General features: G+C 34.9%; 1 protein-coding gene across 1 annotated transcript in view; it reads right to left on the reverse strand.

Moving 5' to 3' along the window:
- LOC108904542 (ankyrin repeat and sterile alpha motif domain-containing protein 1B) overlaps positions 1–25,734 on the reverse strand; it is an 86,674-nt gene that overhangs the window by 34,955 nt on the left and 25,985 nt on the right. The window contains exons 4-6 of the mRNA XM_023455103.1: positions 23,636–23,781; positions 19,461–19,583; positions 3,779–4,008 (exon numbers count right to left, since the gene is read on the reverse strand). Of these exons, the coding sequence (XP_023310871.1) occupies positions 3,779–4,008; positions 19,461–19,583; positions 23,636–23,781 (499 nt within the window). The remainder of the gene's footprint in view (positions 1–3,778; positions 4,009–19,460; positions 19,584–23,635; positions 23,782–25,734) is intronic.

Raw genomic sequence — 25,734 nt, forward strand, 5'->3', positions numbered from 1 at the left:
TTGTGCATAAATTCGGCTCCTCTAAAATAAGAAAACAAAAAACATCCTTGAGTAAAATAAAAATTTATTCTGAAAAAGAAATCGTCATAAAATATTAACTTGTTTATTAACACCTGAATAATTTCCCAGGTAAATTATTTTTGAAAAATGCTAAGGTCATTCTTATAGTAACTTTTGACGAAGAATTCAATGGTGACCTTGGATTTGACCTTGACGTTGACCTTGAAGGTTATTTCAAGGTCACCTCCTTTTTCGACGTCGGCAATCGAAAGAGGGGGAAATTTTACGTCCAAAAACTCTAAGGTCATAAATCAGGGTAAATAATAAATTATTTATAAGTATTTACATACCCTTTTATTTTTATTTGACATATGTTAAACAATTCTTAAAACCTGTTGGGAAGATTTCAGTGATAAAATAAAGGATTATAAGAGCAAATACCTATATTTTTCAGANATTCGGTTACCCTAAAATAAAAAAACATCCTCGAGTAAAATAAAAATTCAATCTGAAAAAGAAATCGTCATATAAAATATTAACTTGTTTATTAACACCTGAACAATTTCCCAGGTAAATTATTTTTGAAAAATGCCAAGGTCATTCTTATAGTAAATTTTGACGAGGAATTCAATGGTGACCTTGGATTTGACCTTTACGATGACCTTGAAAGATATTTCAAGGTCACCTCAATTTTTTTAAATGGAAACTCCCTTTTTCGACGTCGGCAATCGAAAGAGCGAGAAATTTTACGTCCAAAAACTCTAAGGTCATAAATCAGGGTTGACCTTGAAGGACGCATTTGAAGAAAATAGTACAAAGTTCACTTTAGTTATTTTGTTTAATTGCAATTAGTTGTGACCTCAAACTCGACCTTCTGTTGTCCTTCAAGGTCATTTTTTACTGAATCTCATGTGACGTCGGCAATCAAAAGAAGGTTTCATACTTTTACTTTTAGCGTTACCCAGGAACAACGACGTGGACGTAGTAATTTATGTTCCCTTTGGGATGCTTTATTATCGTGAGTCCCGTTGCCTCTCACGTTTGTGGTGTTTCATTATCGTGAAAAAAAAAATTTACCTTAGAATGACCTTGAAGGACACCAAGAAGGTCGAGTTTGAGGTCACCACTAATTGCAATTAAACAAAATAACTAAAGTGAGTTTTGTACTATTTTCATCAACTGCGTTCTTCGGAGATATCCAGCCCTCAAATTTAAATAACCTTTGAATGGCCATCAAGGTCAACCCTGATTTATGACCTTTGAGTTTTTGGACGTAAAATGTCCTGCTCTTTCGATTGCCGACGTCGAAAATGGGGGTTTCCGTTGAAAATGGAGGTGACTTTGAAATAACCTTTAAGATTATCGTCAAGGTCAAAACCAAGGTCACCATTAAAGTCCTCGTCAAAAGTTACTATAAGAGTGACCTTAACATTTTTCAAAAATAATTTACCTGGGAAATTGTTCAGGTGTTTCCAGACTTTTTGGATACCCGGTTTATACATTTGACCAACAACATATTTTAATTATTTATTATATTGATGGTGAATTTCGTTTTATCCCGTTTCAAAATTTCTCCAAAATGCCATGTTGTAATAATATTAGTAAACAAAATATCCTTATTTCTCCCTTTCGCAATTGTAATATGAATGACTAAAACATGGAAGGTGCCTATAATAAATTAAAATTATTTGAATCACACCAAATTCCGCATTGCTGCACTGCACTGCTAGGCCAACTTGACAACTGAATTTATGGTCGGCCAATGCGGCTGTTTGTACCGCGTTTGCCCGCGCCCTCATTCTTCAACTGGGCGACCAGACCTGTATATAGGTATGGCTAAATAAATATGGGAACAAGATTTTCAATTATTTCAATGCCGAGTTGCTGCGTCAGCGACCGAACGTGGGACATATTGGTTCTTCAATTGAGATCGGAAAGACTAACAAGCATTATGCACGTCAACACAATCCTAAATTGTCACTAAGAACAGCCTTGTTCTCAGTTCTGGAAAATACTCATATCTACATGGAAGCCTTCGAGATAAAAGCCTTGGAGACAACAACCCTACATCCGAAGTTTAATACAGATGTACTGGCGATACATGTACCATATCTGGCTTCATAGAGGATTCCTGTACCACATCCAAGGAATACATTCTAACACAATGGAGTTGGAAAATAACGGTACTCTCCTGTTCTTTGATGTCATTGTCAAAACGCAATTGGGTGGTACAATGTTATCAACAAGCCATCAGTAGAACACCAAAGAACAAGGAAAGGAATATCTGACATATAAAAGAGACTGCTCTTTAAAGAAGCGCAATGTTCATATGGATAAATCAAATTCATTTGAGTCGTGAAGGTCGGATGCGCAGTGGCAAAGTGGTGGAATGGGGACCAGAGCCCATATCGTTCAGACTTCGAGTATATTGGTCATAACGCATCGATAACGATTGTTAATCATATTTTAAATCTTACAAGAAAAATTATTTATAAGTATTTATATACCCTTTTATTTTTATTTGACATATGTTAAACAATTATTAAAACCTGTTGGTAAAATAAAGGATTATAAGAGAAAATACCTACATTTTTCAGAAGACTTCACGATAAGCAGGGTAGTAATAAACACGATCTATCTAATCTAACAGATAAATATCTCATTAATAGGATTCCTAATTTGTATCACGTTCATTAATCCTTACTTCTTATGTACACTATTCCTTTACTATGGAGCTCCATTTGTTCAGTTGTATCGTTTACGACACGCATAGGATGAAAAGCCAGTCATTCCTAAGAACGGCTGAAAGAGCGATGTTTGCATACAGCATCCCAACATCTACAATAGGTGGAATATAGGGCATATCCGTATATACCCCGTGCTTGCAAGTTCTAATACCAAAATTCTAGTAGATAGAAAGAGAAATTTTGGCCGAGGTTCTACAGAGAAGCAATAGAAATCCTGAAGAATCCATATAACTTCAACCGAGATGAGGGTCTAGCTAGAGCTAGCCAAAATTTGGAAATAAATCATACGTAAAAATCATATAATATATCGTATAAATATCATATCAAACCAAACACCGGAACGACATAGACTACACAACAAATGTAAATACCGAAAAGACTTAATCCCTAGTTCCAGAGTTCCTTTTGAAGCAGACAGTGATGTTTTTCGAAACGGTAGCTTGCAAATCAATTTATTGTTAAGACATAGATACTTCTTTGTACAGATAAAATACTTTCACATTCAGAATAAGTTGCTGGACATTGTAACCAAAAGATAAAAATTAAATAAACTTCACATATTGCTTCAATACAATCTGAAGAAATTAAAGACGCGGTTGTCATCATTCTATTTGTTTTAAAAAAACGATACCTATATTTCTTAGAACGAACGAAATTTGCCGGTGTATCCACAAATTGAAATGCTGACATAACTTTTAATATCTAAAGTATTTTTTCATGTCACGTAAAGTAATGGTAATTTTGCTCTTATATCATTTTATCGTTCTTTCCTTTTTGGACCAACAAAGTAATCTTATTTTAAGAAGAAACAAATATGTTTTCCACTTAACCATGTAGTGCGTATATCTGATTTATGACATGGAAAATACCTTATACACACAAAAACAAAAGGCAGGTATGTACCTTCATCTTTTTGAAATTGTTAAATCTTCAAGAGCTGACCTATTAATCATACGTCCAGTAAGAACAATAGCTAATTTAATATCGACATATGCATGCGGAAAAAAGTCACATTAACATGCAGCACTCACGCTTAAGTATATTCATTATCTCCTGCGACGCCTGGGCTGTGTTGAACTGACTCAGCAAGTCCATGACGGTATAATTGTTCGAGTCCCGAATAGAGGTGTTAACTCCTTGTTCCAGTAGAGTCCTGACAACTTCTACTTTCCCGCAAAGCGCGGCCTCGTGTAAAGCTGTTCCCGACTTGGTCCTCATGTTCACGTTGAATCCTGCTCCCAGAAGGACCTCCACCACAGCTCTGAAACAACAAACAGTTTTTAACTAAATACGATAGTTCCAAATGATAATACTGTCAGAAACAATTACTCTACGAGCTATATGCACCGGGTATCAGCAATATACTTAAATACAGCTAGGATCATTCATCGGCCGAACGCACCAGAGATATACCGGTTTAGGATTTGTTAGCCCTAATCATTATGCTATAGGTGTGACAACTGACGAACGATCCAGCTGCTTAGATTCCTTAAATACAGAAGAGGAGGAAGTGTCAACAAAAGATGCAACCGGGACCTGGTGGCCAATGTTACTAACTAAACTGGTTGCAGGAATTAGATATTTTCAGAACATCAGGAAAGCAACCATTGTTTATACATAAATTTGTCAGGTATGTTAAAGGTTTGGCCAGTTGTGTTGCACATTTTTGTATTACTGTTGTGGATATATTATCACAAGCCGAGGATGACGTGTTTTTTAATTTTCTAATTATATCTATAATTTCCGTTTCTGAAGTTTCACTTAAAAATACTGTGCATGTTATTTTGATATCAAAGATACTAGTTTGATCATATTGTTTAACCAGATTATTTGCAATATTTACAAAAAACAAGTTATATTCATTCTCTAGCTTTAGCTATAATTTCTTTGTCAGCTTTATTTTCTTTAAATACTTTTATAACTTCGTGAAGATTAGGGGTTTTTTTGCTTGTACGTGAAAACGGTTAGTTCTATGAAAAAAATTATAGAGATCCATTTCATAGAAAAAATTGTGTAGTTTAATTTAATACAGAATCAATTATTTACATCATACATCGACCAGCGGTTAACAACAAAACCACAAATGCATATAACGTTTGACAATTTAATTTATTTGGTTTATTACAGGTCATTCAACGTCCCTTAGGTCATATCGATTTGGTTATTAGTAACTGGACCAGTTTTGGTCTGCAACCAGTTTATAATATCGTTAGCAGTTTTTGTACCAGAGTAATCTACGGGATACCCATTCCTATACAATTTGAGTGTCGGATAACTCTTCACTCCATTTTCCGCAGCTAGAGACTTTTCTACGTCAGCGTTCACCTTCGCCACTTTGACAGGAGAACCGTTCTCTTTTAGAAGTTCAGCGGTTTTATAAAATTCAGGCGCGAAGTCCCTGCAATGTCCACACCACGGAGCATAGAATTCCACCAGTACGTACTTATAATTTGACGTGGTTTTATCGAAATTACCTTTGTGTAGGTCCAACACGTTGCTACTAGCCAAATTTGCGCAAAATATCAGTGACAGGGAAACGAATATAGTGGGAAATGTCATGATTCAATATACGAAAAAAAGTTGAAAGTGGCTGTCACAATCTTCAAAGTCAATAAATTTTACGGAAATAAGAAATTACATCATCAGCTTAATCTCGTTGAAGGTCATACTTTTGTATATTCTAGAAACCACGGAAATAATTTGCACAAACTTTATGAACTTATGATTCATCAATCACAACAAACCATTGTACGTTGGAACAATGAAAGGGAGATGCAAATTATTTGGATATTTAATTACAAAGCCGTTTGAACGACAATAACGCATTACTAGCGCAAGTTATTCGGCGGCGATACATTAAGTATATAAATTAAAACATGTTCCTGCAGTTAATAACCAATTAGAGATGTCAGTGGTGTGTTATGGATTGTCGAATACCACTAGCTGCAATTACAGCCGATGCATAAAGTAGCCATTCTAGCGAAGATGATCCAGAATTGCCGCACTAATGTGTTCATAGGTAGATGTAGTAAACAAGCTGTTGCACCCTCTCCGGCAGCCAATAATCTACAACCCCTTGCACAGGTAACGCTATCGCGATTATAGTACAGGGGCTTTGTTGAAATCCACTGTTCTATCACTTCCTAGATGGATTTCCTCTATGTCGTTTTAATGTATCTCTGCAGTTTTTCAAATATTTGAGATGTTCACAAAGTACAATATATTTATCAATCAATTTACATGTAGAATCTAAGAATACATGGTATTATGCCTTTGCGAATGAAAATTATTATAAAAATTGCTCGGACTTGTTTTTTGTTTTTGAGAAGAACACTATTTTCATCTAATAATTTTGAATGCGACATATTGTTACACACCATTTGAAAGTGTAGTATTCTATAATCTTTAATGGCCCCGAGAACTTACTGCAGAGAGTATATTTATTTATAAAGGCTAGTGTTACTTACACATACAAGTGTTTACACGCGTCCAAAAAAAAAATGGTAAATAACAATACACATAATGATAGCAATCAACTAACTGTTATATAAATATACATAAACAACATATAATTAAAATAAATATGATAAACAACATACTAAGATTAATGATAACATTCATATTCGAGCTACATTAAATAAAATCTTCAAAACTATAAAAGGCATTTTTTATTAAGTATTTTTTTATCCTTGATTTAAAATTATTTTCATTCAAATTTTGAATTTGGTAAGGTATTATGTTAAAAAATTTGATGGCCCAATAATTAGTACCGACCCGCGTTTTACTAAATCTTAGAAATTTATTACATAAGTATGTGTTCTTTCGGGTATTATAAGAGTGAGTCTCACTTCTGACTTCAAAGTTACCTATGTATGTGATTTTTGACATAAATAAGAATATATGCACAGGGTACAGTTAGAATGTTCAATTTAGAAAACAGTCATCTCTAAAACCAAGGTCAGATATGATTATAATAATTTTTCTCTGAAGAGTAAAAACTTTTTTCATAGAGGGAGCATGACCCCATACTAAAATAGCATATGTTATGATGGAATGGATATAGCCATGATAAACTATCAGCAAGATTGATATTGAGACTCTTCGTTTGAGACTCCGGAGTAAATAAGTATGTTTTGATATCTTGGACCAAACATTATTAACATGTTGATCCCATGTCAGTTTAGGGTCAAGATGAACTTCCAAGAATTTTACATGTGCTGTATTATCCCAGTTTTCCATATTCCGGAGACTAAAAATCATAGTTTCGGTCTTCGAAGTATTCAAACTGAGTTGATTACTAGTAAACCAGTTTTCTACCGATGCATGTTGGTCATAAGTTGATATCATTAATAGCTATATATTCGTGAATTAATTCATGAAGAACTTCGTAAATTTATTCATCAATAAATTGTCAATGTAAAACAGCTATAACTGTTCAAAGTTTAAGTTGGTTCTAGTTATATTGGTATCATCAGCATTATTTTAGTATCATAAGGTAAACAATTAGGAAAATCATTAATATATACCAAAAACAGTTACGGACCCAATGTGGAACATTGTGGAACTTCATGTTCGATATTTTTTATGGATGATTTCACATTATTATATACAACATACTGTAATCTATTTCTCAAATATGATCTCAATAAATCCGAACTGTACGATGAAAAACCATAATTATGTACCTAGCTTATGTATAAGAATTTCGTGTGATACACAATCGAAAGCTTTTGTCAGATCTAAAACTTGACTAGCAACGTATTTCCCTTCTTCAAAACTATTGTTTACTGTGGATGTTAGACAATCTATGGCTAGGGTGGTCGATAGATTACTTCGAAAACCGAATTGTTGAGGGTTGAAAAGTCCCTGAATCTCAAAATAATTAGTTATTTGTATTTTTAAGATAGGTTCATATATTTTAGCTAGATGAGGTATTACAGAGTAATCACATTTTGTTGTGGTTCCTTTCAACTTAACATCCTCTCCACGACATTTTTCACTGATGGTTTCGATTTTTTGTAACCGGTGTGAAAACACCAGCCAAAGGTAGCGGCCAATGTAGCCGANTTCCAAGAATTTTACACTTGCTGGATTATCCCAGTTTTCCATATTCCGGAGACTAAAAATCATAGTTTCGGTCTTCGAAGTATTCAAACTGAGTTGATTACTAGTAAACCAGTTTTCTACCGATGCATGTTGGTCATAAGTTGATATCATTAATAGCTATATATTCGTGAATTAATTCATGAAGAACTTCGTAAATTTATTCATCAATAAATTGTCAATGTAAAACAGCTATAACTGTTCAAAGTTTAAGTTGGTTCTAGTTATATTGGTATCATCAGCATTATTTTAGTATCATAAGGTAAACAATTAGGAAAATCATTAATATATACCAAAAACAGTTACGGACCCAATGTGGAACATTGTGGAACTTCATGTTCGATATTTTTTATGGATGATTTCACATTATTATATACAACATACTGTAATCTATTTCTCAAATATGATCTCAATAAATCCGAACTGTACGATGAAAAACCATAATTATGTACCTAGCTTATGTATAAGAATTTCGTGTGATACACAATCGAAAGCTTTTGTCAGATCTAAAACTTGACTAGCAACGTATTTCCCTTCTTCAAAACTATTGTTTACTGTGGATGTTAGACAATCTATGGCTAGGGTGGTCGATAGATTACTTCGAAAACCGAATTGTTGAGGGTTGAAAAGTCCCTGAATCTCAAAATAATTAGTTATTTGTATTTTTAAGATAGGTTCATATATTTTAGCTAGATGAGGTATTACAGAGTAATCACATTTTGTTGTGGTTCCTTTCAACTTAACATCCTCTCCACGACATTTTTCACTGATGGTTTCGATTTTTTGTAACCGGTGTGAAAACACCAGCCAAAGGTAGCGGCCAATGTAGCCGAACGATACCTAGGCTAGACAATATAGGTTTTTTGTGTTACAAAAATACTAACAGCATACCACCTATGCCATCATTTAAAATACAGTCCGTAAATAAACTCTGATATGTTTTCGACTCGCAACTCTCATTTATTAATTTGTTATTAATATTTTAGTGCAAAAACGGGTTTCTTTTTTGTTTTTTGCTTATAAAACTAAAATTTATAGGGCAATCTCAATTCCGTAAATGGAAAAGTTGTAGGAAATTAAATTTCGAAGAAAATGAGAGGTCGACTGATTCTCGATCGGTTGATTAGAACCGGAGAAAATCGTCATTTTTTTCAAAAATTCATAACTTTGTCATTTATGAAGATTAAGAGCTGAAATTTGGCACAGGAGTAGATAATTATATCAACTTTAAGTGTACGCTTGATTATCGCTGTAAACGGCCGAGCGCGCGAGTTGTGGGGGAAGGAGGGGAAGCACTCGACCGTTTACACCGATGGCGATGTTCAAGTGCATGTTTTATTCACTTGGCTGCATTTTAACGCAAACTTGAAATATACGTTATATAGTATTTTACTTCTAGTTCTGAAAACCGGTATTAGAATTAAAATCGGGCCATTTTTAATGCAAGCAGACTCCCGGCAAAAAAAATGCACTAAAAAATTTGAACTTGCAATTGCGCAAAAACAAATCGTCCGAAAACGCCTGCCTTTTGCACACTTATAGTTTATATAATTATCTACTCCTGTGCCACATTTCAGCGCTTAATCTTCACAAATGACAGTTATGAATTTTTGAAAAACATTACGAATTTTCCGGTTTTCCCGAATTTTCTCCGGTTCTGATCAACCGATCGAATTGCTCGACCTCTCATTTTCTTTGAAATTTAATTTCTTACAACTTTTCCATTTACGGAATTGAGATTGCTCTAGTAGTTTTGGTTTTATAAGCAAAAAACTAAAAAAAAACGCGTTTTTTGCACTAAAGTGTTAACAGTTGCGAGTCGAAAACACATCAGAGTATATCTACCGATTGTTTTTTAAATGATGGCACAGGTGGTATGCTGTTAGTATTTTTGTCAAGATATGACTTTGTGAAGGACGTCGTCAATTCCGATATACCTACCAACGGCCCGGCTGCAGGATTTTGATTCTTAACATGGGGGTCTGCCATATCCTCCCAAGGGATCCGCGAAGTTTTTAGGAACATTAATTAATCACGAATAACAAGCAATTAAGAAATGCACGTTTTTTATACATAATACTGCTTGCCTTACTGTAGTTGTTAATTTGTTACTTATTCTCAACGAAATAGTAACGACTTTCTAAAACATCAACCGATGATTTTAGAAATTTTTTAATTAGCCCTGTTTATTTTTTGTTATCCTTTATCAATAAGTAATTAAAAAATTGTTAATACATATTTAACTCAATAGTATATCTAAGTAGGCAGAAGCAGATTTTTGAAAACCGAAGGTTAAAATTAATAAAACAAAATAATTGTTATTATCCGTCAGTCAGAACCTTCTAGATGATTTTGAAATCCGTATTTTAATTTAGCGAGTTACAAAAAAATTCGACCAAATTTTTTTTTATTTTTTTGGTCGAACACGGTAGCAGATACGAAACATTGCAAGAGACAAAAAAGTTTCTAAATTGAACAGGGAATTAAATCCTTTTTCTAGAAAAGATCATTGGCGTACCGGAAGAATGTTTGGAGGGGCTGTAAAGAAGTCCGACCCCAGAAAAAGTATCACCTTGTATATCGTGACGACTATTAGGCGGGGTTAATGATGCAAGTAATCTAAATTAGCCTACGTTCAAAATTTGAGCTGGATATCTCAAAATTGTGGGAGACACAGACAGAAAAAATTATAAAAATTTTTGAACCTTGTACTATGGTAACGAAGCATTTACGGACATAAGTTTATATGAACTTTTTTACTTAAAATACTTAAAAATCATACGCAGATTCATTTTCAAATATTGCTGCATGCATCAAAAGTGCGGCGTTGGGGCTGAGCGGCGTGAAAAAATCGCACATCGTTTTCCCGCCTTGGCTCCGCTGCGCCTAGGAAATAAACAAATGCGGCGAGCGCCGCTGCAAAAAGTGTCAACGACCCGGTGCTTGCCGTGCGTGTAACGCAGCCACTAATTAACAAAGCAAATCACCGTTAACTGCTTACACTAGTAACCCATACACCCATCACATACGTCAATACGTTATCACTTTCGCATCAGAGGGTAAAATCCATTTCACTTCACTTCGGGTGCATGCATGATGCATTAGGTACACAAAAAGATTACGCCGCCGCCGCCGCCGGCCTGGCTGAAGTGACCATGTTGGCCGGATGCGTTGCCAACCGGACGCGATGTGATACACTGATCTAATAAATATACGGACACGTTCAAATTAATAAACATGCCTATTCTTAAGTGCCGTTTCTATCCAATAAGTTATGCAGGTCGTCCCATTTACGAGTATACTTCAAAAATGACGGGGAGGGGAGTGAGTTCATTTTGGACAAATAATGGGGGTAGTACAGCAAAATCAGCTAAAGATAAAAGTGTCAAAATTTGTTCACGAATACATATTAAGTAACTGTACATTTGCACTATGTCCCATAGAAGGACTCGACCTTCCGCACAATTGCCTTCCAGTTTTCCGGGTCCTTAGCTTTCTCTTTCCAATTTCTTACTCCTAGTTCTCTTAGGTCTTCTACAACTTCATCCTGCCATCTTAATTGTGGTCGCCCTCGTGGTCTATTGCTTGTGGAGCTTGCGTGAATACTTATTTGCAGTCGCCAGAGGTGCCCTAACCGTTGTTGCTTTATGAAGTCTATTATGTCCAGTTCAGGTAGTTTTAATTCAAAATTAAATCGACTTCTCCATCCGTTGTTCTGGTTGTCAAAAATTGGACCTATAGATTTCCCTCTCAAATCTACTGCTCTTCTTGCTATTTAGTTAGGACCCAGGCTTCCCACCCATATGTTATGTCTCGTAATTACTGTGTTATACTTCAGAATTCGCCTACGTTTTGAATAACTACNATTCGCACATCGTTTTCCCGCCTTGGCTCCGCTGCGCCTAGGAAATAAACAAATGCGGCGAGCGCCGCTGCAAAAAGTGTCAACGACCCGGTGCTTGCCGTGCGTGTAACGCAGCCACTAATTAACAAAGCAAATCACCGTTAACTGCTTACACTAGTAACCCATACACCCATCACATACGTCAATACGTTATCACTTTCGCATCAGAGGGTAAAATCCATTTCACTTCACTTCGGGTGCATGCATGATGCATTAGGTACACAAAAAGATTACGCCGCCGCCGCCGCCGGCCTGGCTGAAGTGACCATGTTGGCCGGATGCGTTGCCAACCGGACGCGATGTGATACACTGATCTAATAAATATACGGACACGTTCAAATTAATAAACATGCCTATTCTTAAGTGCCGTTTCTATCCAATAAGTTATGCAGGTCGTCCCATTTACGAGTATACTTCAAAAATGACGGGGAGGGGAGTGAGTTCATTTTGGACAAATAATGGGGGTAGTACAGCAAAATCAGCTAAAGATAAAAGTGTCAAAATTTGTTCACGAATACATATTAAGTAACTGTACATTTGCACTATGTCCCATAGAAGGACTCGACCTTCCGCACAATTGCCTTCCAGTTTTCCGGGTCCTTAGCTTTCTCTTTCCAATTTCTTACTCCTAGTTCTCTTAGGTCTTCTACAACTTCATCCTGCCATCTTAATTGTGGTCGCCCTCGTGGTCTATTGCTTGTGGAGCTTGCGTGAATACTTATTTGCAGTCGCCAGAGGTGCCCTAACCATATTGTACGTTGTTGCTTTATGAAGCCTATTATGTCCAGTTCAGGTAGTTTTAATTCAAAATTAAATCGACTTCTCCATCCATTGTTCTGGTTGTCAAAAATTAGACCTATATATTACCCTCTCAAATCTACTGCTCTTCTTGCTATTTAGTTAGTACCCAGGCTTCACACCCATATGTTATGTCTCGTAATTACTGTGTTATACAGGTACATTTCACATTTTCTCGGTATTGCGTTAGATGTAATTATCTTATTCAAGTTGTACATGCATTTGTTAGCAGAAACTATCCGTTTTTTTTATTACAACTGCAATATCGTTACTGCTGTTCCCAGATATTTAAACTCCTGTGCTACTTCAAATGTGTTGTTAATAAAACATACGTCCCCTCATTCTCTGTTGGGCCTGTTTCTTTGAAGACACATGCATTTTGTTTTGTTGTCATTCATATGAAGTCCACTGCCTTTCTCTGCATGGTCCAGCCGACTTACTGCTTCCTCTGCATCGTGTCTTGTTCTTCCGAATATTGCAATATCGTCAATATACACCAGTACTTGACTACTTCTTGTGAAAATGGTGCCTTTGTTCGTTAAATCAGCTTCACATAGTATTTTCTCCAGTACCAAGTTGAATACTAACGGGGACAATGTATCGCCTTGCTTGACTCCTCTATGAATATGAAACTCGTCTGCAATCTCGTTACCTATCAATCATGGCCTTTGTCGTCAAATTATTAGATTCATTAGTTTGTTGGGCACTTTAATATTTTCCAAATAATATTTATGGTTTGTGCTGTCATAAGCTTGCTTATAAAATTGATGTCATGCAACCAGCTTTTTCCCTATATTTGCCTAATGATGAATATATATGATCCATCGTAGATTGTTCTGGCCTGAACCCAGCCGGACATTCCCCAACTATTTGTTGTGACAAGGGGTGGCCAGCGTTGATTTATTATTTTGGTTAGTACTTTATAGGTGTTGCTAAGTAGACATATTCCGCGATAGGTTATTGCACTGGAACCACTATTCCTACATTCCTCTCTTTGGGCATGCTTTCTATTATCCAGTTTTTTTCTAGAAGCTTGTGAATTGCTTTTTCTAATGCGATTCCCCCATTTTTCAATAACTCTACATCTGACCCAAGTGACTTATAGTTCTTAAGGGTTTTTATTGCCCCTTGGACTTCCTCATGTGATGGTGGTTCAATATTGTCGCCTTCATTGTTTTTTTGTGATGCAGGGTTATCGTTGTCTATGTCATTTTCGATTGTAATGTCTATGTCGTAATTGCCATTAACTAGTTCTTTAAAATATTCAGCCCACCTATCTATTATTCCACGTGAGTTGCACAGAAGTTTTCCATCTTTATTTTTGCAAAAGTTATTTCTAGGTTGGAATCCTTTCTTAAAATCATTGATGGTCCCATATGTACGTGTCTCTAGATTCATTCTCTATTTGCTCTATTTTCATCTGCACTGATTCTCTCATTTTTTTTAAATATTTTATTAGTTTTTTTGTTCTTCTCTATACTGTTTGTTTTTTTTTTGTTGTATTAAATTCCTCCATGTTTTCTTTCTCTTTCCCACCGCTTCTTTGCACTCGTCGTCATACCACTCATTTCTTGTTTTTTTATTCTTTTCCTACCGTTTCTTCTGCGGTTTCTAGTAGAACTGTTTTTAGAGCATTCCACTGAGTTTTGTTGTGGGTTTCGTTGTTTTCAATAATGTCAAAAATCATTTCATCTTGTATTTTACTTTCGAATGCAGTTTTGTAATTTTGTTGGGTTACTTCATTTTTAAAAATTTTTAAGTCTGTTCTCTTTGAACTCATCTTCTCGAAAACCCGTGATATTATATTTCTTAAATTACAGTATACTTGGAAATGATCCGTTGTAACTTCAGCTCCTCTTAAACTACGAACATCAAACAAACTTGTTGCATGTCTTGAGTCAATCAAGACGTGATCAAACACTGATTCGTAGTATTTCCGTCATGGGATGTCCAAGTACTATTGTGGATATTTTTGTGAGGGTTTTAAAAAACTCAAAACTTCTCAAACATTCTAAGGGCTTTCTTTGCACGGCGTATAATCTCTTTAAATTAATTAGCCGACATGTTTTTGGTATATGGAAAATGTAGATGTAATTCTTTAGCATCAGCAAAGCGGTATGCTGACAAGTTTCCAGGTAGATAAGTACCTCACCTCAGTAGATACTTTGGCTGCAATTGAACGACGATTTGGAGATAAAAATACTTTTTCGGCTCATACTAGAGAACACGCTTGTCCACGGTCTATAAGGACTGAAGATGTGGAAGAAGCCGTTTTAAATACCGTTGAAGAAAATCCACACTCAAGTATAAGAAAAATTGGTGCTATAATCAATTTTTCAAAGTTTACGGTCTACACAGAACAACAACTAAGGCTTTACCACCCAAGAGTTCACAAAATTTTGCCCCAGGATAACAATGCTAGACTACATTTTTTTAACTGGTTCAGAAATATAATAAACGAAAATAGTGACTTCTGCAGAACTTTCCTATATACTGTTGCGACGTGTTTTAAAAAAAAAAATGGAGTAATAAATTTGCAAAACAGTCATGAATGAAGTGGCGATAATCTAAAGGCAACAATTGTGTATCATTACCAACATCAATTTGTTAGTAATGTATGGACTGAAACTATCGGTGACCATTTGCTAGGACCTGTTGAGCTATCGCCACATTTAAATGGTGATCAGTATTTTAATTTCTAAGAACATATTTTGCTTCAGAATTCGCCTACGTTTTGAATAGCTGCAACAATTCTACAAAAGAGGTCCATATACTTTTCATCGATCTTTTCAAGATTTCTCGCGAGGGCCCTTGCAGACGAATCAGGGAAATTCACTGATGTTTTCACCCGTCAAGTCATCCGGTGACACGATTACCGCCAAGAATCCTCCGTTTCTTCGAACGACAACGACGACAACCACTCTCTACCCAAGGTCGCCGACTAGGGCAAGGAGCCTCAAAATTTCGCCCCAATTTCTATAACGTGGCGAAAATAACATCCAAGGGACTTCAAATCCGTACCCCTAAATGACCTTAGGGTCGGTATTAACACAAATTAATTTCAGACCTTCAGCCCCCCCAGAGATGGCCGTATTCGCCGAGGACGCAGTTTTTCTGGTTTCAAAAATTCTGGAACTAAACCGGACCATGTCTCAGGCTGCCTAGCGGAATGTACCCAGTCAATGTGCGAACATCAACCCAGGTTTCCCGCAGTTTGTTATCCAGGGCATGTCTGCCTGGCCAGAGTGTGTACTCGATGAGATTCATCTCATAGCATTCGTATCGTATAGTTAACTACCGCATTGCATATCTTGTATCACGATATTCTTAAATCGATAAAGCTCATGAATTACTGAACCGCATTTAGTTATCATTATCCTAAAAATTACGAAACCGAGCGCAACGCTCATACACAGCTGCAATTCATTCACAGTTCTTACGCTGACAATTCTTATAAAGCTTCTGCTAAGGGGAGATGATGGTAGGTTATCTTCACCGCAAACTAGTAAGACTGAGCAAAATCCGTATTATAGCGCCCAACGTACATACAATTTATGTATGATGGTGCACCACCACCACATCACATTCAAACTGCGCGGCAGTTCCTTTATAATCAGTTTGCTGTGTGATGGATTGAACGTGGACAAGATGTACCTGTAAATTGGTCTGCCAGGTCACCCGACCTGAATCTTTTAGATTTTAATATTTATGGATTCATGAATGACAAAGTTTATGCTACATCAGTACAAACCAGCCAAGAACTATGTTTTTTTTTTCATAAAAGAAATTGCTATACCTCGTTTCCATCTGGCAGGTTAAAACTTGGAACAATCTTTACATTCGATAAGATGAGAGATTTGTAGATAAATAAAGTACAAAACTGAAGATACAAGATAACACCCGCTCTAGTTGTTGATTAAATTTTTCAGAAATCGAAACGTCATTTCATTGGTGGTGATTTGAAATAAAATACCTACTGAATAATTTGAAAAAATCAACAAATAAATTATTATCTTGCCTACTTTCATTTCATTTTAACTGTACCAAACTGAAAATACCCATCAGCTCATATTGCTGTTTTATCCATTCAAACCAAGAGATTTAATACAAGATTATACACCACTTGCATATTAGCAGCTTACACCACAGTAATTTCTATAGGCATTCCCACACTATATGCAATATGTATGTGACATCATGCGTGCACGAAGCAGATTGCGTGCAGATGCCTACACTAACCCTGGAAACATAGTAGTATTACTGGATACCCACCGATATCATATTGTGTTTGATATATCCAGAGACACAGGTGCATACAGGTAATATCCGTTTCTGTTTGGGGCTCCAGTGCATACAGGGTGGTCCGAATTTTATGCAGGAAACTTCGAGGGCCGATAGATCTCTTTAAAATAATGTGTGTTTGCCTTATAAACATAGGTCTGGAACGGTACCGTTTTAGAGATACAGGGTGTTAAAGTTGTCAAAAAAAATTGATTTTTTGTTTATATCTCCCGAATCTATCAGGTAACCGATCTCAATAAAATGTGGTACACATAATGTATGATAGTAGGCCTTATATTCCCTGAAATATGAGCTTTAAAGGTTCAACCAGTGGTGTACAACTGGACAGGGGTCATCCCCTTTTTTACAAAAAAAACCTACGCCACTGCAGTTTTTACATGTCACTGTAACTGATTTATATTTTAATATACAAAATACGTAAAATAGGTGACTTTATTTTTTTCCCTAAGATTCGCCGTTCTCAAGTTATTCATACCAATACAATCCCCTTGTGGCAGACACTTCTAACGATAATATTACAAGAATATTTGTTTATGTTTAAAAGTAAGTGCTATTTGTAAGCACATCAACAAAATTATTTACACTCCTTTCTACACCACCTGTGTGGTAGTGTGCGATATAAACAAAAAATCAACTTTTTTTAAAACCTCAACACCCTGTATCTCTAAAACGGGGTCGTTCCAGACCTATGTTTATAAGGCAAACAAAATATTATTTTAAGGAGATCTATCTACCCTCGAAGTTTCCTGCATAAAATTCGGACCACCCTGTATATTTTGATTTTATACAAAAACATTTCAAAGATGTATATTTCATGGAACAACAAACGTTTGTTTAATAAGGAAAAGACTGAAACTTATAGAATATGTGTTATTTGTACAAAAATAAATAACTTACGAATTTATTCTACAAGTGAATACTTAAAAAGGTTCCGTGAGTGTAGCGAAAAATTGAGATATTTTTAGCATGTTGTTTGTTTACTTTACACAAATTATCTTAGACTGGTACTTCAAATATTGAATAAGATAACTGTTGTAATCATCTGCAATCGTTCATATCTGACACAATTTAAAAAATACTGGTGTGACCGATAACGTTGCAGTGACGAAGCTTGCTTTACTGATTCGATGCAAATTAGAAGGTTGTAAATGTACAATTCGCTTTAATCGATATTACTAATGTGTTACACGAAAAAACAACGCCATAAATGTGACGACCTACGAATAATACACCTATTTTAAAGTATATATACCACGTTTGAGTATTCTAACACGGTTTGTGTGGAAGATATTACCGGTATAATTCAATGTTAGTCGGAGCATTAGTCCGCAGACAAGTTTCCTACTATGTGTCTCTTAGTACTTCTGATCTTGCTTTCATTGTACTTGCAGATTGGCTGGTCACTCATTGCCAGTTTGGCTGCATCGAAGGCAATTGACTAAGCCTGTGTTGGGTGCCAGGACACAAAGGCATTTGTGGCAACGAGAAAGCGGATGAACTTGCTTGGAAGGGATCCGAGACAGAATTCATTGGCCCGGAGCCCTTCTGTGGCACATCTCCCAGTGTGGTCAGGCGGGCTCTGGGCAAATGGACCGAGACAGAACATAGGAAATACTGGACCTCAAGGCCAGGACATAGCCATTCTAAGGGGCTCATGAAGTATCCTTCGAAGGAATGAGCCAACGATTTACTGAACTTGAATAAAATCCGGCTCAGGAGAGTGACAGGACTCATAATGGGACACTGTCACTTTAGGAAACATCTACATAAGCTAAAGCTTGTAGACAGTCCTGTCTGCCGAGGCTGAAACTTCTCTAGTAGAATGACGCTCCTGGGGCGACCTTATTTGGAACCCAAGGAACTGAGAGAAGTGTCAGCAAGGAAGCTTATGGACTTTGTCAAAAGGACAAAACTACTTGCTGAATAGGACTAGTAATGGGACGCACAATAGGCCTAATTAGGCCGCGGTGCTATGGGATTTATTAGGACCAACCACTAGGAAAGAAGAATAATAAGAAGCCAATATTGAGTAGCGGTAACCATTTAAATTATAAATTATAATTGTGGATTGTAACATTAATTTTATAAGTCTATTATTATACCTAAAAATCATAGGCTTGTATATAATATGATGCTTGCTATAATAATGTTATATAAACAAAGGCTTTGGGAAAGTACCGAGTTACAGTGAGAATCTTTTGTCTCGTCTTTTGTACTGCCATGTTTACTTGTATAGATAATGCAATCTACTTGTAAATGTATCAGTAATAAATCTTCCGTCTAAGATAAGGAAACAAAAATAAATCCATAACTAGTATTATTTATCAAAATAAAGTGCGATGGTAGAATAAATGGTCTGGCATCAATAAAATATTACCGAAACTTTTTTTTATTCTCAATTTTAAAGTTGAGGTAAAACATTATTTTATGAAAACCTTAAAACATTAGCAAATAACAGAAGAAATTGTTGTAAAATGAGAAATAGGATCCCAATTTAGAACCAAATTGAAAACTATCAACGTTATCAAAATGGATTTTTTTTTTAAACCGGATACACCTTAAAATATTAAAATTGCAATTTAATTTATGAAGAAATTTGTACTTACTTGTGGCCATTTCGACTGGCCAGATGTAAAGGTGTGTGTGGAAATACAATATCCGGTGTGGTCCTTTTCAAACACTGAATTAGAGTTGGATCAGTCCTCACGAGTAATTCCACTGTTTCTAATCTGAAAAACCACTAGGCATAAACTCACAACATACGTATGTATATAATAGATATACTAATGTATTAATTGATTTTTTGTAACGTAACGCACAAAATATTTCATAAAACCAAAAATGTAAAATAAATGTCGAGTGAAATGAAATAAAATTTCACCCATGTTTCCAATCTACACCAAGTGGTTCCAAAAGCACTTAGATAAGCCAATCAAACAGCGCAGCGTCGTGATTCATAATTTTCATGGATCTTTCCAATTTCGCCTCAAAAGCTGCCCAAATCCGCTCTGAACACATCGACTCAGACGATACCCACCCACAGAGTCCAATATCATTGACAGAGCCACTGTTAAATGCCACAGTGGAAAAGGAAATGTTTCCAATTTTCTGAGAAACTTGCCAAAAATTCACAGAAACCACTCAGCGACCAACCAAACACACTGAAACCAAACTCCTAGCTACCTTCGCGACAGGTCAAGATTACTCTAAGAAAAGGCAAAAATTCCTGAGTTTCAAAAGCACCGAAATGCGAAAAATCATAGGACCGTTGCGGTATCATCAAGCGGTGCGATCTAACGTTAACCCTGGACATTAACGATTCATTACCTAGAACGAAGTACCAGGTCAATCTTCTAAACAAAGCCAATGTTATGCACAAGCAATTTGAAATAAACTTTTTGTACTCAATACAAAATTGTTACTCAAGCTCAGATCTAGATCCAAACCACCTAGGCTTCACTAAATCCATGTAGCTAATACAAAAAGTGCTCTGCAGTCTAAAGCAAAGACTGAGGACACAAAAATGTCGAGCACAAAACAAAAAGTGCACAAAATAAATCAGTGCAAAAAGGCTAGATCAAAGGGATCACTGATCTTTATACAGAGGGTACCAAAAAAGTTATAGGCAACCACAACAGAGTAGTAAAAACCAGAAATAGGAAAAAGCTGCTAACAGCGTACATTCCCCAAGTACGATTTGTTGTTAGAGGAATACGCAGTAATTTGCCCAATTCCTCGGGAAAAAGAAACACCATCAACATTGTTATTTTGAAACCATATATGTCCAAATAAATGTGGCCTTCATTCATTTTTTCTCTAATCAAAAACAAATAAATGATACAGCTAAACTTGTATATTCGTTAAAACCAAGTCCTCCCAAATAAAAATGTTTTGTTTATGTATTAATTATACAGGGTGTCCGGAAAGGTCATGTCAAAAATGAAGGCGTATACAGGGGAGCTCAAAATAGTTGTAGTACTTCATATTTTTTTTCCTATCGAGCTTCGTTGTGGAGTTATTCGCCTTCAAAGAAATAAGTTTGAAAAACAAATTCAATTATAACTTCTAAGTCGTTAACATGACGACAATGAAATTGAACAATTAAAGTAACTCATGATAATGTTCATTTCCAAGTTAAAACTGATATTCAATATGCCTGGATTATACAGGTGCAGACAAAATTATGTTATTTCGAGTACAGCAAGGTGTTTGAGCAATTTCAGAAAATGCATTGAAGTTCAAGGTGCACATATTATACATCTTACTTAACAGTTCTTTTTTTTCTTTTAATTCTATAGAAACTAAGATTTTTACAAAAATGCTAGTATCACATTTTTGATACAATAAATGTGTGTTGTTAATAAAATTCGATTTTCTCAAAAACGATACAAAATATCGACTGATATACGGTATACATTTTTTTTAACAAAGGGAAAGAGGAATCGAACTATGAAAGAAAAATGTCAAATTCGGCAACACTGTCAAAGATTTATACATCATTGAGTGTTGCCGAATTTGACATTTAAATGGATAATTTCGTCTGCTCCTGTATAATCGAGGCATATTGGATATCAGTTTAAATTTGGAAATGAACATTACCATAAGTTACTTTAATTGTCCAAATTCCATTGCTGTCATGGCAGCGACTTAGAAGTTATTATTGGAATTTGTTTTTCAAACTTCTTCCTTTGAAGGTGAATAACTCAACAACGAAGCCCGATAGGAAAAAAATTATGAAGTAATACAACTATTTTGAGCTCCCCTCTACACCCCTCATTTTTGACATGACCTTTTTCTAGCAACACACAAGATATTTCTCTGTGCATCGAGACGTTAATTCACCATATTTCTACTTGGTAAAGGTTGTACAGCCGCATTACCAAACTACGCAGTAAAAAACGGTTTTGTATAAAATTTACGAACAATATGTTAGCAAATATTTACCCGCTGAGCTTTGCAAAGCATAAAATAGGCTTTAAAAGCTTTTATATTCAAAGCTTTTAAATCATGTCATTATCGGATTTTATTTATTCAATACTATTTGGAAGCATGCTTTCAAATTACCGACATATAAAGAGAAAATAAAATAAGCAGGATATTAACAAAATTACAAAATTACAATTTAAAGTAATAGAACTTTTGTTACACGAGACCTAATAAAAGTAATTGGTAATAGATTTTATAAAGAAGCATAATACTTCATAGATTTTACAATAGATAACATTTGACAGGATTTAATTGGGTAATTATTTTTCTCAAAAAACCTCATAAATGTCCAATCTTTCGTGAGTAATCAAGTAGTTACTTATAAAATTATATATTTTTGAAAGGAAGGGTCATCTACATAAAAATTGATACGAAGTTCTATAGTTTTCGTCAAAGGAATCTGTGGTTCACGATTTGACCTACTTTTTCGTACAGTCCTGTATATCTATGTTTTAAATATTAAAAAAAAATACCTGGAAAAAGGAGATCGATAAGAGTTCACAATGAAGTAACATTTTCCTCGTCCAAATTTAACAATATTTTCTGATACGTACAAAAATTGGCTCTCGAAATCCTCGTTTCTGACCTATATAGGTTGTTAAGATAAAAAAAACAAAATTTTATACAGAACAAGTAGTTTTTGTAGTAACACTTCGTTTCGTCCTTTTTTCGTCGAGATACAGAATTGAAATAAAAAAGACCACATTTATTCAAATATTGATTGATTCACAAAAATGTCAGCCAATAACGAATATACTGGGTGGTACTATCATTAAGAACCTTAAAATTTTAACGCCACTGAGTATTTTGGAAATTAGTTTAAATGAACATTGGAAAGATGGAGATTCAATTCCGGTTGGTATTTCTAACAGAAAGTATGGTCATTTTTTCGAAAAATTAATAAAAATAACTCGTTTCACAAAAATTAGTAATTTTTTGTTTGAAAATAATTTTAAATACACTGTCAATATATCAGAAGTCACAAAAAAATTGACATATGCAAATGATTTTTTAGACTTGTGGTAATTTCATAATTTTTTTATGAATTGAATACTTATGGAATTTCTTAATTAAAAAGAAAAACATTTTTTTTTGTTAGAAATTAGAACAAGATGCGCTTATCCAATTTTCAAAATACTTTTTTGCGTCTATATTTCAGAGTTATTAATTATTGACTCCTCCCCAGTATCTCCGCCAGTGGTTGGCATATTTGTAAACCAATTCAGTGCATATTTTTTTAATTCAGCACTGTAATTTTTTTGTTTTAGAGACGTGACATTACCTATCCTTAGTAAAATTTTCCGGTGAATTCGAAAATGACAAAAATAAATTTTTCTGACGTATGGATTCCCCCCCACACACCATCAATTCCCCCAAAAATTAAAAAATCAAACTGGCCATCCAACTTACCTATCTTTAGTAAAATTTTCCGCTGAACCCGAAAATGACAAAAATAAAATTTTGTGAGAATGGATTCCCCCTCCCCCACACACCCTCAATTCCCGCCAAAAATTCAAATTATTCAAACAGGCCATCCAACCTACCTATCTTTAGTAAAATTTTCCGCTGAATCCGAAAATGACAAAAATAAAATCTTCTGACGTATGGATTCCCTCCATATTCCCTCAATTCCCACCAAAATTTTTGTTGGGAAACACTTCATCAAAACACAAAATATGAACGAATCGACATTCTACACAAGAGAAAAGATTATTGCTACTGAATGTTCATGGCTAAATAGATAGGTATTCTTTTCTAGTATCCCTCGTAAATCGTGAAAGAGTTTCTGACTTACCTTCCATATTGAGCAGCAAGTTCGAGCGCGGTTTCTCCACGACAATTCCTTATACCAGGATCACAGGCATGTTCCAAAAGCAAGCTAACGACTTGAGTATGGCCGTATTGGGCTGCACAGTGCAAAGCAGTCTCATCATCTTTCGTCTGTAATTAGAAGTAATATTGCGTTTAATTTATTTAAGTCGTCACCTTCTTAGATAATGCGGAGAAAAAATATAGGTCAAAATCATTATTTTATAAATGCATTTATTAAAAAATAATGCGATAGTAAGTTTTATGATGTAGGTAAGAACTTTATGACCTGTAATAAAACGTAGTGATAATGGAATAACCCCTATGTTCACTATCTAACAGAGTAAGATGTACACTCGACGCAAGATAAAGGTTTCCAACCTAAAAGGCATACTACTTTTAGAGGGACGAGCCGGTGGACTATTAATAGGAATATTGGGAGGCATCAATAATTAGGGGTGTCATTTTTTTTGTGTAGACACGTGTGTAACGACACATAAAAAATTGCAGGCCTGAAGCATATGCATTATAAAAAGAGAAGAGTATACAGGTTTTGAAATTAATTTGTCTTGCCACATTATTTTTCTTGTCCCTGAGCAAATTAATATTTTGAAATAAGAATTTGTGTCATATTCTGCAGAAAGTAGGTAGGTAGGTCATGAAGGCAACAAAATAAAAAAATATTGTAAACTACAGTTTTATTATAACTTATACAGTTTAGTCCTTATTAATATGTATTTACCTTGTTGATATTAACAATGGATATTGATCATGCAATAATTTAAAGAAACACACGTTTACTGACGCACGCGCATTGACAATAGCGAACGAAATAATCTATCTTTGTCATAAGCATACGAGTTGTCCACAACTTCGGTACCATGAGTGCGACAAAGCGAACGTGATTTTTTATCTTTGTCCTGGCAGTATCGTAGAAGCTAAATAAAATTCAAAATATAAAAAGGTAAATAAATTTGTATCTGTCTAAAAAACAACCGTAAAAAAAATCGAAGGCAACTTTTCATTAATTTAAATAATCCATCGAATAGTATAGAAAAAAATGTTTGTTTTGTTACATCATTAAAATTAACGATTAAAAATTATATCTATTTTTCTGAAAAGAAAAGTTACATTTTTTAGAGTAGATTGAAAAAAAATTACAAAATTCATTCATTTTTCTGCTTGTTATGATTTTTTTAAATTTCTGAAATTTTCCATTGATTTCCAGCCTCCCTAACTCTGTTAATTTTAATAGTACAAGAAAAAGTCAAGAGGCCATTTTTATGTAGATGTGTATGCTTTACAATTTTTATAAGAAACTTCAACTGATTTCATTGCGGGCACCTATAAAGTGTTCAGTAATGGTGTACAGAAAAACCAGAGGCCCATTCTGTGGCTAAAATTAAGTAAATTTTATTATACACACGTAGGTTCTTAAGGCCGCCATTTCCGAGAATTTTTAATTTTCTTAAGTCCATTCAATCTAACTATTCGTAAGTAGGTAGTAGACGTTTAACAAAATTTATTAACTAGGATAAATCGATTTTTCTATTGTAATGTAAATGCAACTCTTTTAATAGAAACAAGAAAATAAAAAATGCATACGGGGTCTGCTATAAGAGTTTGCCGATTAGTCCCATTTTAAAAATGTCAATCTACCAGGAAAGCATTTTTGTACAAAATTCGTAAAAGCGGTTAAGCCGTCATATTTCAAACAAAATACGATTCAGATTGGAAACCTTTATCTTGCGTCGAGTGTACATAAAATTGACACTTCGCAGGATAATGACTATTAATTGAAAAGACGACAACTTTCTACAGAAAGTAATTAAATTTCTTCGGAAGCATGTACAGCAATATGGATTAAAGTTATCACGCAGAGGTGATGTCACGCTATATGGAGAAATTTAAAGTTAACACATTGGTTTAGAATCTATCAGTAAATATGTCGCTTTTTCCATTTATATATGGCTATTAAGGAAACAATACATCCAGAGTTGATGAAAGAATGGTTTTGTAACTTTAGTAGGAAAATTATTAAATCCAACAAGGTCAAGATATTTTTTTTTAATGTATAAGTAACTG

The sequence above is a fragment of the Anoplophora glabripennis genome, unplaced genomic scaffold, assembly GCF_000390285.2.
Source record: "Anoplophora glabripennis isolate ALB-LARVAE unplaced genomic scaffold, Agla_2.0 scaffold23, whole genome shotgun sequence".
NCBI lineage: Eukaryota > Metazoa > Arthropoda > Insecta > Coleoptera > Cerambycidae > Anoplophora > Anoplophora glabripennis.